The 19,327-nt window shown below is 35.7% G+C and overlaps 1 protein-coding gene across 8 annotated transcripts in view; it reads left to right on the top strand.

The window, feature by feature from the left end:
* Positions 1-19,327, top strand: part of PRDM5 (PR/SET domain 5) — a 241,328-nt gene that overhangs the window by 167,786 nt on the left and 54,215 nt on the right. For 7 of the 8 annotated variants that reach the window (XM_057502577.1, XM_036922984.2, XM_057502578.1 and 4 more), the window contains one exon: positions 16,078-16,163. In XM_057502577.1, coding sequence (XP_057358560.1) covers positions 16,078-16,163 — 86 coding nt within the window. Of the gene's footprint in view, positions 1-11,020; positions 11,098-16,077; positions 16,164-19,327 lie in introns of all 8 variants that reach the window. The other variant, XR_005032232.2, reaches the window with a different exon arrangement.

The raw sequence follows: 19,327 nt of genomic DNA, 5'->3' as shown, positions 1-19,327 counted from the left end.
TTAAAAAATACTGCCACTTGCCCCTTCTTCCCTTTCTTTCTTCCTTCCTTCCTTTGAAAATGACAGGCTCACTTCTTTTATTCTGAAAATACAAATGTTCACCATATACGCAAGTCTGAATAACTATAATTTGTCTGTCAGTCATTTTGTTTCCAGTGAAAACAGTGTTGCATGAAAACTGCTAATTCAGCTCATGACTTGATTACACGGTGCTTTTCCTTGAGATAACTTTAGGGCATCAATATGCATTGTAAGTGCTTCCCATTTTATGGGAATATTAAAGAATATTTAAAACCTGGTACTCAAGAATTAAGGTTTAATAAGATAAATAATTTTTACTTCATCAAGGATGTCCTAAAGTGAAACAGGCATGGGTTTCTATTGTGAGTCCATGGCTGTAAAGAACGCAGTGACTGTTAGTGTGATCTGAGGCCATTGGCTTGATCTACCCCAAGGCACCAGCAGTTTTACCCATTACTTTTGTACCACTGGTGTAAAATCAACACGGGAAGAAGGTAAGTATCATGATAATATTATTATAAAAGTCGTTTTGACTTTGCATATCTTGTGAAAGAGTCTGGAATTCCCGAGGAGTACACTGACCCTACTTGGGGAACTAATGCTCTAGATGGACCTCATAAGCAATGGTAAATGCCCAGGAAAATAGGAACATGAGAGAGAGTGTGTGTGTGTGTATGTGTGTGTGTACGTGTATGTATGTATGTTTTGGGGCCAGGTGAGGTGCAAGAGGCAGAGAGGAATGTGTTGGTTAGTGCAAATAAAGACCCAGCCAAGTTGCTCCTGGCCTTTTGACCTTTAACTGATCTCAATGAAGATGTCTATATTCCTAGTCTGGTATCTTTACCCTAGAAAATTAGTGTGACATTGACTTTGCATAATGCTGAACACACAGTTTCGATAGGGACTTTACATTGTTATATTGCTTTGACTGTAAATTCTTGCCTTGCTTTTTCCGGAGGCCCTCACCCTACTCTGTCTATACCCACGGTCCCTGTCTCAGTAGGACCTTGCCAGAAGATTATCCTAGCAGTGAGATCTTTGCTGATATTTGACATTCTGCAGTCACAGTTTAGAGACATTGGAGTTATAATGAGACTAAATAACTTCCCCACCTATGTAGCTGCCCTGCTTAGTAGAAACATGTCTCAATGTGTTTCCTTCCTGCTCTACCTTCTCCACCATGGGAAGTGGCTGTGCGTAATGGGAAGAGCACAGCTGTGGAGACAGCTGACTTGGATTCAAATCCTGGCCCACACCACTGTCTAGTTGTGTGCTTTTGAGCAAACTACTTAACCTCTCGGAGTCCGTTTTACCTCATAGGTCCTTTGTGAAGGATAAATTGATTCATGTCTATAAAATACTTAGTGCAGCTTCAGAGTAAATAGTTAATTGTCGTAAGTATAATCTCTGAAATCCTTCTGTAGTATTGTCACTTAACACTGCTTTTCCAAAAGTTAAGTGAATTGTGTTCATTAACATTGGTTGGTGTGAATGGATGCAGATGCCCAGTGCAGGGGAGAATTGTTTCCTGAATAACCAGTTTCATAGCTTATGTCTTGTTCACATCTCCCTCACAGCCTAGTTCTTTCAACAGGAAGACTTACATTCTTTAAATATAAACAGACTTTTTGTTATTTCATTTGTTTTGTTTTTTGCTTATAGTTACACTGCTCAGAGAAAACTCAGACTTTCATCAAGTAGAATGTCATCACGCCATGCTTAGCCATCTTCTTGAAAAGGGATTCCATGAAATTTGCTATGCTCATGGATTTTTTAGAAGTTTTCTTTGAAGTACACTGGAAAATGTATGTGTTCTTTATAAAAGAAGGTGAAAAGCCTTGATAAGGCTCACCCAGTCATGCTATTATCCTACTTAAAACCTGTCTGTGGTTTCCCCTTGTCTTGGGCAAAATGACTGTCCCTTGCCTATCTCAAGAGACTCATCAGCTTCCTACCCCTCTCGCAATTAACATAGCAGGTTCATTTGCTGGGCTCCTTTCATTTCCCTCCAGTCTACAGTTAGATGTTATTTCTCCTGACCATGCCCTACCCACTCCACATTAGGTTGGCACGCTCTGTTTCGTACTTCTCTCAGCACAGCACCCTTCTGAGTCCTCTCACTTTTTTAGTAGTTTGTAGGTTTTCTGTTCCCTTAGAGCTGTGCCCATATCTGATACCTTACTTGTTGACTACTCAGAGTACTGCCTGACGTAGAAAGAACTTAGTAACTCCTTCTTTTTTTTTTTTTTTAGATAATTATTTTTTATTGAAGGGTAGTTGACACACAGTATTACATTAGTTTCAGGTGTACAACACAGTGATTCAACATTTATATACATGATAATTCTAGGTACCAGCTATCACCATACGGAGTAACTCCTTCTTGAGTGAATTTTTTTTAAATCAACAAATAGATTATAGCACCTGTGGGATAGTGGAAAGTATGCCAGCTTCATAGTGAGAAGTCCTGTATTCAAATCAATTTAATTGGCCAAAAATCATTCTCATATAATAACTACAGACATCTGTGGAATTCACTTTGAGAGATGCTAATATCAAAGAATAAAAGTTGATAACTGACCCCCTCCCCCAGTCTTATCAACTGGGCTTACTCACAATATAAAGTTAAGTTAGGTCTTTGCTTTCCTTCCATTTTCACGTTACTGCTTTGTCTGCAGTTGGTGGAAAGCAGATTGTATAACAGTTAACTTAGTTCAAGATCTAGCTCACCAATGCATATGAAATTACACACTTAAATGAAGGAATAAAGAGCAATATTTAGCCAACCAGTATTCAGACTTATGTGACTCCTGTTAGCTTGGAATTCCCTAGTTTGTAAAAAAAATTTCATTAGAATAAAGGTAGAAGAAATTGGTCCTGACAAATGCCCCACCGTTTTGTTTGATAAGGTCAATTCTGTAGGAATTGGATTAATTACAGATAATCGTGTAGCATATTTCAGTCTCTTGTACCATGTACCCTATTAACTAGTAAAGGTTTGGGAGCTCCTATTGTTTATTATATATTTGGATCTTCCATGACTTGTGATGAGGTTACATCCTGATAAACCCATCATAAGTTGAAAATGTTATAAGGAGAAAATGCATTTCATACACCTATCGAATACCATAGCTTAGCCTAGCCTATCTTAAATATGCTTGGAACACTCTTTAGCCTATAGTTGGGCAAAAATCATCTAACACAAAGCCTATTTTATAATAAAGTCTTGGGTATGTCATGTAATTTATTGAATACTGATGTGGAAAAGAGAGTGGTTATATGAGTACAGAATGGCTGTAAATATGTCAGTTGTCTACCCTCATGATCGCGTGGCTGACTGGTTGCTGAGGCTCACTGCCATTGCCCAGCATCATGAGAGTGTATCATAATGCATATCGCTAGCTCCAGAAAAGATCAAAATTCAAAATTTGAAGTACAGTTTCTACCGAATATGTATTACTTTTGTACCAACATAAAGTAAAAAAAATCACAGGTTGAACTATTGTAAGTTGGGGACTGCCTGTAAGTATCTCTTCTCAGGTATGACATACTTCCTTAATCTGGTCCATGAATAGATTCTAAGCTTAAGGGCAGGGCTTCAGGCTCAGGTTTTTAATCACCTTTGTTGGAAGAGGGAAGTTCTCTCAAATATTATCTAAGTTAACCCTTTCACAGCCAGTGTGCTAGGCTTCTAAAACCATTCTCATTTTCTAGATGATGAGGAAGCTGAGATTCAGAGAAGCAAATTATCTAATCAGTCAAGATAAGATCCAAATCTTTTTATTTCAAATTCTATTTGACATTTTTGCTCTCTTCTTTTTTGCTACACAGCTGTAACAATTACCACAGAATTACAAAAATTATATAAAAAAATGAGGAGTGAAATTCTAACAGTTGTATTATTTCAGTAGTGTGAAAGTTTTATGTTTTAGATCCAAATGAAAAATGTTTTGATTTTATTAACAGTCACATGTTCAATCACTCCTGAGGCATCTTTAGAGTGTGCAGTAATAATAGAGAAAATGATTAAATTTTGTTTCATCAGATTCCTTTTTTGTAAAAATTGACTTTATATTTTACAGCAGTTTTAGGTTCACAGCAAAATTGAGGGAGTAAAGATTTCTCCATCAACTGCTTCCCCGACTACATGCATAGCCTCCCCATCATCAACAGCTGTCCCCTCAACCAGAGTGATAGTACATTTGTTTAAACTGATGAACAAATTATATTGACACATTGTAATTACCCCAAATCCATAGTTTACATTACAGTTCATTCTTGGTGCTGTACATTCTGTGGGTTTGGATAAATGTGTAATGACATGTATCTACCCTTATTGTTTCATTCAGAGTAGTTTCACTACCTTAAAAATCCTCTGTACTCTACCTATTCATCCTACAACCCTCTACCCTGGCAGCCACTGATCTTTTTATTACTTCTATAATTTTTCATTTTCTAGAATGTCATATATTTGGATAGATTATGTTTTTTATTTCCAGGAAATGATTATTAATTGATAGTTGGACCTTTTAGTAAGGTGGATATAATTGGAATACACTGCAATGTGAGGAGATTTTTAAAGAGGTATAGTCTTTTCACTGTTTTCCCATTATTTTGAGTCAATTTCATTTTGTTTTCACAGTAATCAAACTGTGTAAAGTATATTTTGGGAAGTCAGTTCTCTTTTTTATAACATCATATAAACATATAAAACAATGTTTTACAAAGAGGAAATATGACTCCAGTGATGTTTTTTCCTTCCAGTTTGCCAATTGCAATCTTTCATCATTTCCTATCTAGTGTAGTGACAGTATCACTTTGTGTAACATTTAAGGCAGTTTCCTTCATATTAATTTTCTTAGAACAGGTCTTATTTTATTGTCTTATGACTAATGGTCATTCTACAGGACAATGACAACTTAGCTATTAGATTTCCATCTGTCAGCACTAGAAGGAAGTCTTAGTATTTATGTCTCACCTGTAATTTTTTGTTAATGGCTTTAAACATTTTTAAAAATTCCCCCAATGCCTTCACATTTTGATTGATTTTGTTCTTTACTGCCTTGATAACCAACCAGATGTATCTTTGCTTCACCTTCTTTCTTCTGTGTCTACTCTTCCCTCCTCTAGGTCTGTTACCACCTCTCTACTGCTAGGATGAAGTCTGACAAAACAGAGTTTTCCATTAACTTTGAAATGTTATTTTTCACAAACCTTGTATCTACCTTCTAAAATCCACTCATTCTTCTTAATTAGATTATTATAATTAAGGCATGCATGAGAAATGTACACATCTGCATTTATAGATTATTAAAATATGATCATCTTCCCTTTTAAAATAATAAGGTATTTTAGTTAAGTCTCTTAACTGAACTAATGCCCAGTAAAATACAGTGAGGTCACACAATGTGTAGATACTTCATCTAGAACTAAACTAGGCTTAAACTTTCCAGTGTACCACATTGCTGGTATTTTTTAATCTCATTTTTTTAAACATATCTCCTAACTCTTACTGCTACTCTTGGACTTACCTTAGAATTACATGTATTCCTTCCATAATGTTTGATGATACTATCTTTGTTGATATATCAACCAATTGAGGATAATAGTCTCAACTTGGAAGCTTGAGGCTCTATAGTTTGTTTTTGATGGTCTGAGAACTTAACTCCAGTTATGGAGAGGCTTTCCTACCACACAATCAACTATCTATAATTCATTACTATTTAATATCTGGTTCATATTTAGACTGTGAATCTTGGAGTCAGATTATAGGCTTTCAAACTTCAGTTTATTTATTTCCTCCCTGTATGTGAGCTTTAGTAAGTTGTTAACTTCTTCACAGCTTAATTTCCTCATCTAAAACATGGGGGAAATAACAGTCCCAACTTCACGGCATTGCTGTGGGGAGTAAATGAAGGTGTGTGTGAGGCACTGCACAGCGCCCTGCATCATGTAAGCATGCAGCACTGTGAGCTCGTGCTGCCCACATTGCTGTGTGTTTTGTTTTTGTTATTCCTGCATCTGTTTATGGCACATACTCATATTCCCTTGCTATACGGTCTGACCCTCTGTCCTCAGTATCATCATCATCATCATCTTTTTCTAACCATTAACAACAGTGTATTAGATCATGTGTAGAATATAGATGAGCGCTTGCTGTCAAGCAGGGCTGGTTCGGGGTGGGTGACAGTGCATGCACTGTGTGCGGCCGTCACTGCCACTGAAGGTGGTGCTCAGGTCTGCAGCTGGGAGGCAGGTCTGTAATTTATCATCTGGTTCCTACGCTAGGATGACGGAGATGGCACCCCATGGGGCAGCCGAAATAGTAGAGCACATTCTCTTGTTGGTTTATAGCTTCTTAGGGTCAGTGAGAGCTGAGGTTAATTCTGCAGGGGAATCCATGGACTGTGACGTGAATTCCATCAGTTCGTAAATTATGACAGAAATTCTAGGAACTGCTTTTGGGGTTTTAAGACTCTGGGCCAGAAGGTTAATTACTTGCCTATAGTTCCAACCAACTTTCCGTGTTAACAGATACTGGCTGTGCTGGCCCTTCTGTTCCAGGCTTGCTTGCACACTGCTATTTGAATGTAGTAATAAATCATTGTGTTAGGAAATATTTATTTTTTTTTAGTAAATACCTGTGATCAGTTTAGAAATAAAGGATCAGTATAATTTGATTATACTTGGATTTTAGCCACTGTTTTTTTAACATTTCCTAAAGGAATTTATTCATTCTTTTAACAATATTAAAATTTAAAAAATAGTAGGTATAATTGTAAATAACTACAGGAGAGTATGATACTTATTAATAAACAAAAAGATGGTGGAAGTGATTATAAACACAGATGAAAACTTAAAGCATGTTTTTAACATTTTAAGAATTAGATAACCTTCATATGTTGAGAGGGAATTTATTTTGCTGTGCTTATTTTCTAAGTGGTTAATTACTAACAGTAGGCCATATCAAATATTCTCTTAGCTGCAGATAATCTGAGTTAACAGAATAGTTGTATAGCAGTGTAGAATCTGCATAAATGAGTAAAATAAATGTGCAAAATAAATGATTTTCTCAGCATCACACTTTGAGAGCCTCAGATTTTCCCTAAGAAGTCTTATTCATAGGTAAAGTCTCAAACTGCATGATTTTTTTTTCTCAGTGTTATTATGACACATCAAATAATTGTTGATCACCAACCACATTAGTGGAATGTATTATTCCCGCCACCCCTTTTTTCCTGCACTCAGCTCCTTCCAGTTTATTTTGGGTCAGTGACAAGCATATGTAGCAACTTGAGTGAGAGACATTCATTTTGACTTTCATTGGTGGTATGATTACCTATTTTTTGTCTTTTTCAAAAATATTAAAGGCTGTAGTTTTTAATGCAAAAATTATAGTGCTTATGTCAAGGTTTGCCATAGGCTGGAATGTGAGGCACAGAGGGAAGAGAGAGGGAGTGATGTTTGTCTTGGAATATAGTTATGAACAGTCACCAAATGAGTTAATAACATAGCCACAGAAATGGATCATTTAAAATATACCATTATTGATGTAATTCCCTTTCTATTATTTATTCTTTTTTGTGTGTGATATACTGGGATCCAAAAATGGAAAGTAGCCTAGGCAACAATTTTCATCAACTATCTCAGCAGTTTTATCTATTGGCAAATTATTAGATAATGTAATTAATAGCTGCTTCTATTAAATTTGGGACACCAATATTTTCCTTTAGGAAAACTAAAGGAGATTTGATTTCCTCTGATACGTGCTTTCTGCTGCCATAGCTACCATTTACCCCTTAAGACCAACTTCTTCCTGTGTTGTTTTTCTGCAACTCTGAATTGTACTTCAGGGCTGAGGAAGGTTTTATGCATCTCTCTAATTTGGGGGTAAAGAGAATAGTTTTCTGGGTTTCTTGCTTCTCGAAGTGACATGCTCTTGAGTCTTCCTTGGCACTTTGAACAGGAAAGCCCCTCTTTTGAAAGTGCACCTGAGGTTTAATTATTCATCCCTCTAGGACCACTGCTCACAAACTGTGCTCGTAAATACTGTGTTAAATAAAACTGCTGGTAGAAATTCCCAGAAATGGGAAACTGCTCGGTAAACGGATTAATGATTTTCCCACCAGAGTCTGACTCCCTAACAACAACACCAAATCAATAATTACCTTACCTTACTTTACTTGCCTACCTTGAAGTGTCCCTTATCATAGCAGTGTGGAGAGCTCTTGTAGGAATTTTTCTCTGTAAGTCAGAACCTTTAAATCTTTGCCAGTGTCTGGATTGCTCAGATGTTTCTGCTGTTTGCAAAACAGCCCCCTTTGCTTCTGTCAGTACTCACACCAAAGATCTCATGAAGGCATGCTCCCTTCAGATAAATCACATGGAATGGGCGTCATTTGTATCCCGGGTTGGCTGAAGCCAGAACATCCTGAGTAGGGAATCTTTTCTTTCTCAAGTAATTATATTCTAAATTTTTCCTTAATTCTTGTCCTTTTTATTCTGCATCTCATATTCTATTTTGTTTATATTGACAAAACTCAGTTTATGTTTTGCCTTCAACCCATACATAGGCTGACTCCTAGTTATTTGAGACCAGAAAGAGTGAGCACATGGCTGTCCTGTGTTTCTGCTTCCCAATGAACCTCACCTCATATTATTTGACATCTCTTGAGAAATGAGGATGAGACACCATAACTTTGAAGATTTTAAGTAAAAAGATGAATTGTTTACGTTTGTAACTTCATCCATAAAACCTTGCATTGAAGAAAAACTTGATTTGTTTTGATTTAGGTGGCAAAAGTATTTTGACAACTAATGGTCCCCTCATTCAGGCACTTTTTGATTTTTACATTTTACTGCCCACTTCCTTCCTATAGTAAACTCCTTAAACTTTTAAATGTAGAGTATCTATAAATATTCAAGGTGTAAATGTCAAGTTCAGATTTTTGTCACCTTTCTTTCAAAGATGGTGTCCTTGGGTTTAATTTCCTTAAATTGAGTGAGATGCTGAATGATTTGATTAATAGGAGCATTTCAGTAACAGTGTGGGGTTCAGTGAGGTCAGTGGTTTCATGGCTGTTTTTGCTGCAGGAAAAAAAGTATTTAGATTCATAGAAAAGTGCCAAGAATGAATTTGAGCTCTCCCATTCGTCAGTGTAGCATTTCACTTCTCTCTGTTGTATACTTCGAATTTGTTAGATGCTCCATAAACTGAGGTGATAGGAATGGTGGGACTGGAAAAGTGATTCAGTCATGCTTGCACAATTATATTTTTGGAGTTAATTTTCATTTAGAATGAGTTACTTAGGTATTTTGAACAATTCCCTTAGTCCACAAAAGCAAAATAAGCCAGTTCCATGATATTTGTGAAAAACAAATGCAAAGTTCTTCTGAAGAATTAAAGTACATATATTTTAAAAGTCAAACATATGTAACCATCTTAGAATATTTTTCATAAAACATACACTTTTTGATATTTGCTTTTTCATTCAAAAGTTGCCATCTCCAAAACTGACTTGTGTTAGAAAATTAAAAAAGTAAAACTATGACTGCAGTGTCTAACAGTATTTAATTTTATTATTTAAACAGTATTTAATTTGGATTTATTGAAAGTAAGAGTTTGACTTTAGTCTGTCTTGTATTATATTTTCTGTGTGTGTACATCTTTTCAGAAAAGTATGAAAGAATGTTCTCTGAAATCTACACAGGTTTTAAAAGTATGGTAACCAACAAAATAAAAGTTAAAATTATTAAAATGCTTTCTGAAAATAATCTATTTTTATTTTAATTGAAATATCTTAAAATGTTTACATTGTATATTAAGCTTTATTGCTTATTTAAAAATCTCTTAAAGCATAAGGCCCATTGTACACTTTTCTTTTTAATTGTGGTAAAATATACATAACATAAAATTTATCATTTTAATCATTTTATGTACTTTTTAATCTTCAAGGTTGGTGATGGTCATTATTATTAAATCTGTTGCATTTAATGTGTTTAGTAGCCTGAAATAAAATTTGATCTCTAAGCCCTCTGATAGAGTAGTCAAATCGATTTCTTAAATCCAGGGTCTACTTTAAGAATATGATGATACCTAATTTACAAATACCAAGGTTTGCAAGATTTTTTTTTATTACTTCCATGTTATGTAAACATATATTTGGGGGAAAGATTTGTGTCAAGATGTTGGGTATTGATGTGGTTATGCAGCAATAGATGGATAGCCTGTGATTTGGTGGCTTTACAGTCCTTTTATTGTGAAGATGCATGCTAACCTGCACTTCCTTCACGAAATTTAAGATTCTGTTTTAATATCAGTATGTTAATCCTTTGCTGAGAGCTAGAGTTCTTCTGATGCCTTTAGTTAAAATTACATTGCATAAAATAATAATATCAATTAATCCTAATCCTAATGGCATATATTAAACTAGAATCTGATTTTTTCTATTGTTTTTAACCATATTTGCCAGTGGATGGCTGTTGTCATAATGCATATTCTTTGTCAAAGAATCAAGGTAAGTTGTTTGGGGACCAGGCTAGACTCTGGGAAGGTGTCCAGTGTGGCATCCTGATGTCCTCTTTCATTACCTCTAGCTGCCTGTGGAAGGCCTTCTCCAATTTTCTGGAGCTCTTTTCTGAACATCCCCACACCCCCACAACTTCCAAATACTTTTAAGCTACTTCCATCTCAGGTGCACCAGCAGCGAGAGTTTGGAAACACTTATTTGAAGCCCAGTAAGCTAAAATAATTTTAATTCAAAGAGAAAGAGTTATTTTTAAAAGTGTGCTTGAGTAATATTAAATTGGCATCAAGAAGCTACTCTGTTTGGTTCTTTTGCCTTTACTAAAGGACCTTGGTTCAGTCCTCCTCCCTGCTCCCACAGAGGTCTTTCTTAAATCTTATCTCCTTGCTTTATTTTCTTCACGTAATTTATCAGTATCTGAAGTTATCTTGTGTTTTTTCTTTAACTTTTTCTTGTCTTTCTCATTACACTAGTAAAATTGAAGAGACAGTGATTTTGTGAATCTGTTCGTAACTGCATTCTCAAAGCCCAGGACAGTATCTAGAAGATGGTATGTGCTAAAAAATGTCTGTTTAATGAATGAATAAATTAGCTTCATGGAGTATCCACTGTGTGGTACCTTTTAAAATCAACTTAAAATCAACCTTTTACAGTTGCCCTCATGTTTCTGTTTCTTCTTGATGTATTTGAAGAAAATGCAAGTAGATTTTAATGTTACTCAGTGTCAGAGCATAATTTAAAGAAAGAAGCTGGTGGAAAGAACTCGTCTATTTTACTTAGTTAAGTAAAAGATATTTGCTGTTACATACACATCAATATTGTTTGTGCTACTGTGTTCATTAAACCTGACTATTGGTAGCTAAACCTCTAGTGTAGCATGCAATATTTGCCAATATTGTATTTCCATTGAAAGTGACTACCTATATGTATTTCTCAAGGCACAGTTTAACGTTATGTCAGTATTTGCATTGGGACCTTTGAAATGTAACACACATTCCTAACCTGCCCCCTACATTTTCCTGATGAGCTTTGATAACTAAAAGAATGCCTGAATCTACCAGTCAGAAATGTCTGGTTAATGTTAACAGTTATTGCAAGAAGCAGAGTTTTTGTCAATAACTTCATAAAGTCTAAGCCAATCTACACAGAGTACTAGCCATATCGTTAATTTATGTATTGGCCTGAGAGTTCAAGGTTAAGGGTTTCAATTTTGATTCTACTGTTTAATAGCTGTGTCATCTTAAGCAGATTACTTTTTCTTTTCTTTGCTGTATTTCCTTATTTGTAAAGTAGGGATGCAAATACCTAAATCATAATGTTGTTGCAGAATTAAAATTGCTAATGTACGTTAAGTATTCTGAACAGTAGAAAAGAAGCTCTGTGTTTCAGCTATTGTTACTATTATTTCCATTTAGATTGGTTCTTAGCTACATTTTTAAAGCTAATTTTCAGGTTAGTCAGAATTTGAACATTATGATTAGCCTAAGCAAAGTGAAGGCAGTATCAAATCTACCAGAGATATTAAAAAATAGTAGTTATTTGGATTTACATCATATTGTACGTCAGAACCTATGTACTGGCAGTGTTCAAATGAGAAAGAAAGACCTATATTTTAGATTTAACTCAAAGTGAAAGTTAGTTCCTTTTCACACCAGGATAATTTTATGTGTAGACAAAAATATTTCCTGGAGACATATCACAATAATTTGAAATAAAGAAGGACAGTATCATATTCATAATATGAAAGACCAACAGCTTGCTTTTAATATGCAAAACAGGCAAATGACTTTAACAATTATTAACTTGTTGACATGTATAGGTAACCTTCAGCTTCAGATTGCGTGGGATAGCACATGGCCATGTCCTCAGAGTCTAAGAAAGGCAGGATATCCCTGAACATGCTCCAACCGAAAGGGTAGAGAGGGTAGCAGTTTAATGTAGAGTCTAGGCTGATTTGCAAACTATATACTTTGGTTTTCAAATAAATTCTTTTTCAAAGCCACTTAGCAAGTGACATCCTTTTACACTGGATTTATATTCTGGGATAGGAGAATAAATGAGTGGAATTGAATTTACCCAGGTTTTCCAAACCTCTCAGCTCAGGATCACCAGATCTCAGGGTTGGAGTGCAGATGGGGTAGGAATTCAGCCAGCTAGAGGTGCAAGTTTCTGTTCTGAGCAGTCTCCATAGGCCTTGTGGGCAGCAGATAGATAGATACCAGTGATAATAATTGCCACCATATGAGTATGGTGATTATATTAGTTTGCTGGGATTGCCAGAACAAAGACCACAAACTGGGCAGCTTTAACAACAAAAATTTGTTGTCTAACAGTTCTGGAGGCTTGTAATCTGAGATCAGGGTGTTGGCAAGCCCAGCTTCCTCTGAAGGCATGAGGGAAGGATCTGTTCCAGACCTTTCCCTGGCTTCGTTTATTTCCTTGCCTTGAGGCAGCATAGCTCCATTTTTCACATGGCATTCTCCCTGGGTATCTCTGTCTTCACTTGGCCATCTTATAGGGACATCAGTCATATTGCATTAGGGCACCACACTGTTCAAATAATATTTCAACAATGCAATTTCCAAATAAGGTCACATTCTTATGTACTGGGGGTTATGAATTCAACATAGGAATTTGGGGGGAACACAATTCAATCCTTAATAGGTGACCATACATTCTTATTGTCCTAATTGAGAAACTTGTGGAAGTGAAAGGGAGTACTCTTAATAATTGCTCTGGGATAACCCACATAAACACTCTGCCTTGGGTAAACCTGAACATATATATGGTCACTGTACCCATGAGACAGGTACAAGTTACTCCATTTTCAGAGGCTTGGTGAGGTTGCATAACTTTCTCAGAATTAGAGTTAGAAAGAGTGAATGGTATTCAAACTCAGATCAATCAGATTCTATAAAAGGAGAAAATCTATGCTTTTAAAAGAAGTTAACATTTCCACATCTTTAGAGGAAATTTCTGTATTACAGCACTAGATAAGATAGGGAATGAATTTGTTGTGCTCCATTCCCTAAAAATCCTTTGTATTCTTTTTAACTATATCTTGCTTAATCAATTTTAACTATTATGAAATAAAAATAATAACCTGATAAATTATATTAGGTTTAATTAACATATAATTTACCTGATGACTACAAGCCTTTGATTTTTGTTTGCTGGTCATTCTATTAGTATTTGGAAAGCAAGACCACCCATAAAGCTCTGTGATACAAAGAGAATAGTCGTTGAATATTAAATTACTTTAGGCTCACTAGAAAAGTTCTGAAATAATTTTTTGTAAGTGTAAACCACTTTACTATTTTTATCATGCTTTAGCCATAATCTAGATTTGATTTGTTGATTGATTTGGTAATAAAAGGAAACATTTTAGCATTCTTTATGATTCATCACTAAAGTAAAATAAACTTACTTTGAAAATCTAAAAAATTACCTTGCCTCTTCATACTTTATGAAGAAGAAAATAAAAAAGTTACCTGGAATTCTATGACACAGGAGTTACCACTGTTACCTTGAGCATTTGGCTGTTTTCTTCTAGTCCCTCTTCTTTGTGTGTTTGCAATAAAGGCTCAATGGTTAAGAAATCAATAAATGATAGTTCTGCTACTCCTTCTAGTGCTGCTCATGCTGTTACCACTACTACTTCTTCAGTATTATTTTCACTTTTGTCATCGTTGTCAAGGAAAACGATTCTAGAAATACCAGAGAAATTAAGTCAACATGACTTAAAGACTCCATGTAGAGAGTAAACACAGAGTATCTTGGATGGCTACCGGGTTTCTTATTTGGTAACTGGATGACTGTGGTTTAACTAAGCAGGACAGCATACACAGATTCAGAGGATAAAGAACATGAGTTCAGAATGCTGAATTTGAGTTGTTTGTGAGATATTCAAATGAAGATCCTTGGTGGACATGGTTCTTTTAAGACTGGGGTTCAGCAGAGAGATCTGGAATTAAGATAAGCACATATTATCAGATGAGGTTTAAAATAAAATTACATTTTCATAGTTATTCAAATAAAATGGACTCTAAGCCTTTATTCTTCTGACTGTGAAAAGCCACACACCTTTCTAGAGTCATGACTATAATAAAGTCGAGAATTCCAGACTGACTTACCTCGTACAAAGATTGACTTCGTCTCATCCAAGAAGTTGACAAGTCTGGATAGTTCATTAGAGTCTTGTTCCTGTTTGTGCTGCCATTGTTATTCTTAGTTGTTTATGTTACGAGGTGTTTTTTCCCCCCCATTTTGGGTCATTGTCATCACTTTACAGTGTCCAGTTCAAAGGGTGGGTCCTGGGTTCTCCTCAAGGAGAGGCTGGTAAAATGCTGCTGTCCTGGGGGCTCTGCTGCAGTGACTTCCACACGATATTGCTGCTAAAAACAAACAGTTCCTAGAACAGAGCAAGGCCCTATGTGTCACATGGGCCTCAAAACCCATTAATAGCTGTCCTTTTTGTGAGCAGTGTCAGGGACGGAAGAGGTCAGGGACGGATGATGGAAAGTGGTGACTGGATTGAGCACAGGGAGCTCATTGTTGACCTGATAAGGGAGCTGGAGTAATGCTGGTGACGCCTGGATTGAAGGAAAATGAGAATCCTATCGGACATGAGAGAGTAGAGGACCAGTATACACTGCTTGTCAAAAGGCTTTTACTTGAGCAGGAGTGAAGAGACAGGTAGAAGTTTTACATTTGCTGAAGGCAAATATGTAATGGTATTGATATTTGATTGCAGTTTAGGGTCTAGCATCCTGCCATGCAAGTGCATTGTTAAGTGAAAGAATGAAGAATAATTGAATTACTGATTTTGAGTTACTGTCCATTCTAAATAGACTTTGACCAAAGGGGAGCATCAGATTCCTCCTGGAGATAAAATTTTGTCTTGTTTTTGTTTTTGTTTTTTTTAATGTGTACATGTTTGCTTGCTTGTAAAAAAAATGGTTTGGCTGTTTTCTAAATAATAAACTTTGAATGAGAGGTACTTGGTTATATCAGCATGTATGGATCAATTATTATTTAGTTTACCTATGGTTCTGTTTAATATATACTGATTTTATGAAATTCTTTTGAAATTCATCACCCTGAGATAGAATATGAAATCTTTTTTTTAAACAAAGAATCAAAAACCGATTAAATAAAGACCCCACCACCACCACCATGAGTAGTACAGTGACAAATTGATAAAATGAAATCTTTTTAGAAAATTCTTAAAACTAGGAGATTTTCTTTGGTCTCAAGTATTAAAAAGAATATGCAGCAAACCTGCTGTTGGAGAAGGTAGTTTGTTTCTGAGTACTGGAAGTGCTCTGGGCTCAGTCCTCTCTGCAGGAGAGCACTGCAGCTGTCCACTGTCCTGACTCGCCCTTGGTGTGTCAGCTCCGCTGTGCCTGCAGCCTCTTCGTGGCAGTGCACAGGCATCTGTGGTGACCAGGATCTGAGCGTGGGAGTGGTGGGAGAGTGCTTGCTTTATTACTGTATATTTTTCTGACCCAGAGGCTTCCTGTGTTTGTAGGTGAGCGCCCCTATCAATGCCCTTACTGTGAGAAAGGATTCAGTAAAAATGACGGACTGAAGATGCACATTCGTACTCACACCAGGGTAAGATTATATTCTATCTCATTAATATTGATTATAAAATGCACACTTATGTTTTAAAAAAGATATTTAACTTTACAAGAGGAAATAAAGGTGATATATCTGAAATTATATGTTTAGGCTCATGATGGACATTTGGGGATAACATTTTTAAAAAAAAAGACAAAACAATGAGAGAAACAAAAAATCCAAACTCACCCAAAGGATCTCATTCTTTGAATTGTGTGAGTCAGTATTTAGGAGTAAATAGTAGTTATAAATGATAAACAGCCAACTAAATAGATTATAACATTTTAATACAAAAAAATATAAAGATGCTATCTTGCATAATACTTGTCAGAAATAGGAATATTCTTGAATAGAGGTGAGTCTTGCAGCACGTGACCATTAATTAATACATATGAGCAAGCTTATTTGCAAGAAAGGTGTTGAGGATAATGTGAATTATTGGGACAGGTAGAAAACCAGGGTGCTTCTGGGGCTGTCTTTCACTCTTTCTCTGGTGGTGCCCTTTGTTCTTCTGCTGCCAACACCTCTCACTGGACTATTGTCCTTCTGTTAGATATGGTTTTTCCAGATCCAAGCATCTGCTTCACATGTTCAAAAAAACTGTGAGCAGTTCAGTCTTCAGCTATATTTCTTAGCTCACTGTTCACTTTAGGCATGATTATATACTTCATATAAACTTTCCACTTGGAAATTTTGTTTTTTAAATAGCTCTTCTTGATTTTGCTCAATCCATCTTTTCGCTGCATTAACTTTCACACAGTTTCTTTCACATTGGCCTTTTAAAAGTGTTGTGATCTGTATATAAATAACATATTTTTTCAAATTTTAAGAGACATGCATAATCCCCTTAAGAACTGTTCAAATTTAGGCCTCTCATGGATTTCACTTTTTACCTTAGCTATAAAATAAACTTCAGAGAAAACACATAATAATAATATCCTTTCCAGTATAATAATATACTAGCCTTCTTCTTCAGTTTTATAGGCCATAAAAGATACCCTCTGAGTTCCTATTAAGAAAATACTTTCTGATCTTTGTGATAGAGGAGAGAGGCAGCTTCTCACTAAAGCAAGTCTGTAACAGGTTTCTCATTCTGGTTTACAATATCAAATTCACATTACATGAATATTAGGAATTGGAGCACTTACTAAATAGAAAATGACTTCATAACCCATAAAGGATTAGACAAATATTATAGCTCATGATAATACAACTTAAATGTACATATTCAAAATGTTCATTTCACAATGAGCATTATTAGGTTAAAGTTAGTTTTATTTAGGAGTTACTTTATTTGTGCGCAGTTGTCCTAGTGGTGTCAATAATGTATTTGAGCTCTGTCAACATATAGGCAAAGAAGCCTGGTTCCTCTCATCGAAACTAGTGATGTTAACCAAAATCTGGGTGTTATGGGTGCATGTTATATAGATTTGCATGATTAGAGATGATGGACTTGAGTATACCACAGAAAAGGCCTGTAGTGATAATGGCAGAGAAAAAGTAACTTTTGGGTTTTCTCAAGGAAGTGTGGTAATTCCAATTCATCTAATTTGTTTTTACTTTGTTTTAATATAAAGCTTTTCAATAAGACTAATACCAATAGTTAAATACAGAGACCACTAATTTCATGTCAAGTACTACTGTAGGCCTTCATTTTTTAATGCATTTAAGAAGCCTCACAACAATTTGTAGATGAAATTAGCAATTCATTTTGGCCTCTGTGAGGTAGGTACTATGATCCCTTTTTAAAAATGAGAAACTTAGGCAGACAAGTTAAGTAGCAAAGTTGAGAGTGGAACCCAGGCAGACCTGACTACAGTGATGACCCCCTCACCTACCACACACATTTACTTTTTATTCCATTAAATATTTTCTGACCCCACTGACTCTTGACACGTTTTCCTGTATATTTTCAAACTAAACAAACTGCAGTAGTGACCCCAAATTTAAAAGTGTTATATTCATTTGAATATTTGAGCCTTGCCTCAAATATCCCAGCAATGCCTCTAGGTGTCTATGTGCAGGTGGTGCCTTTTCAGCAGGTCCCAATCACCAACTGCACAAAAAGAAAGCAAACTCCAGCCTCTGACTGAGGGAATAGTAGGAAGTGCCTGGACTAGAAGCACACAGGATTTTAGACAGAATCCCATACAATGAGCAGAGACTAGTAGTAAAGGAACAAGGTAAATAAATACAAGCCTTGCAGATTTTGCCTCAATCTTCTTTTTCTTTTCTTGCATTATTTATATTTTACCACAGCTTTAGCTTTTTGTTTTTAGGAGAGCAAGTGAGAGGCTTTTATTTAGAGATAAAGCGAGAGGACAGAGCTCCTGGCTTGCACCAGGAGGGGCAAGACAAGAGAGTCCCCCACAGCTTTAGTTTTGGAATCCTATTTCCCAAGTATTGGATAAATACAGATATTCTTGGTATATTAAGGCAACTTTCAAAAGCCTATTAAGGTTATCAACTAATGCAATCAAATTATTATCAAGACCAGAAAGAGACTTTTTTTAAAAGTTCAAGAGGAACAATCTCTGCAAAATTATTTTCCCAAAATTATTAGGGTTTTATAAGACTCAGTAAGAAGATACCATTACATTTGGAACAATAACTCATTTCAGTTTCAATGTATATTCACATTGCATTGATTAGAAAGCTCTAATTCCAGACATTTTTTGGTCCTATTTCCAAAGATAATTTTAATTCCATTATAAACAACACAAAGCTGTATCATCCAGCAATTTACATGTGTGGGAAATTTTGGTGAGTCTACACAAAATGCCATGCCATGCCTGCACTCCCAGGTTTGCATTCTGTGGTTACCACATGGACACCTCAGAGGAGGAACACAAAATCCTTTCACTCTGGCTATTGTTTTTAAGGTCTAGTAGATTTAGAGAGAGGACAAGTGGAAGTGGAGGGGGGTGCTACACATAAAGTGCTTAAAGAGCTTGCTCAGCTACTACTGTTTCTATGTTTGGATAAGTGGAAGAGCTTAAAAAACAAATTTAATTACTTTTTGAAGGTTTATTATGGCTTTAGAGAAAACTTTGAAATTTATTTTTGCTTTTAATTTTTTAAATTTCATCAGCTTTTGTGCTTTTGGGCACAAGAGGATATGACTCATTGCCACTATTTGAAAACGTCTTTAATTTGGT

The sequence above is a fragment of the Manis pentadactyla genome, chromosome 5, assembly GCF_030020395.1.
Source record: "Manis pentadactyla isolate mManPen7 chromosome 5, mManPen7.hap1, whole genome shotgun sequence".
Lineage (NCBI taxonomy): Eukaryota > Metazoa > Chordata > Mammalia > Pholidota > Manidae > Manis > Manis pentadactyla.
Note: the sequence above shows the minus strand (reverse complement) of the source record. Positions and strands in the feature narration are given on the sequence as shown.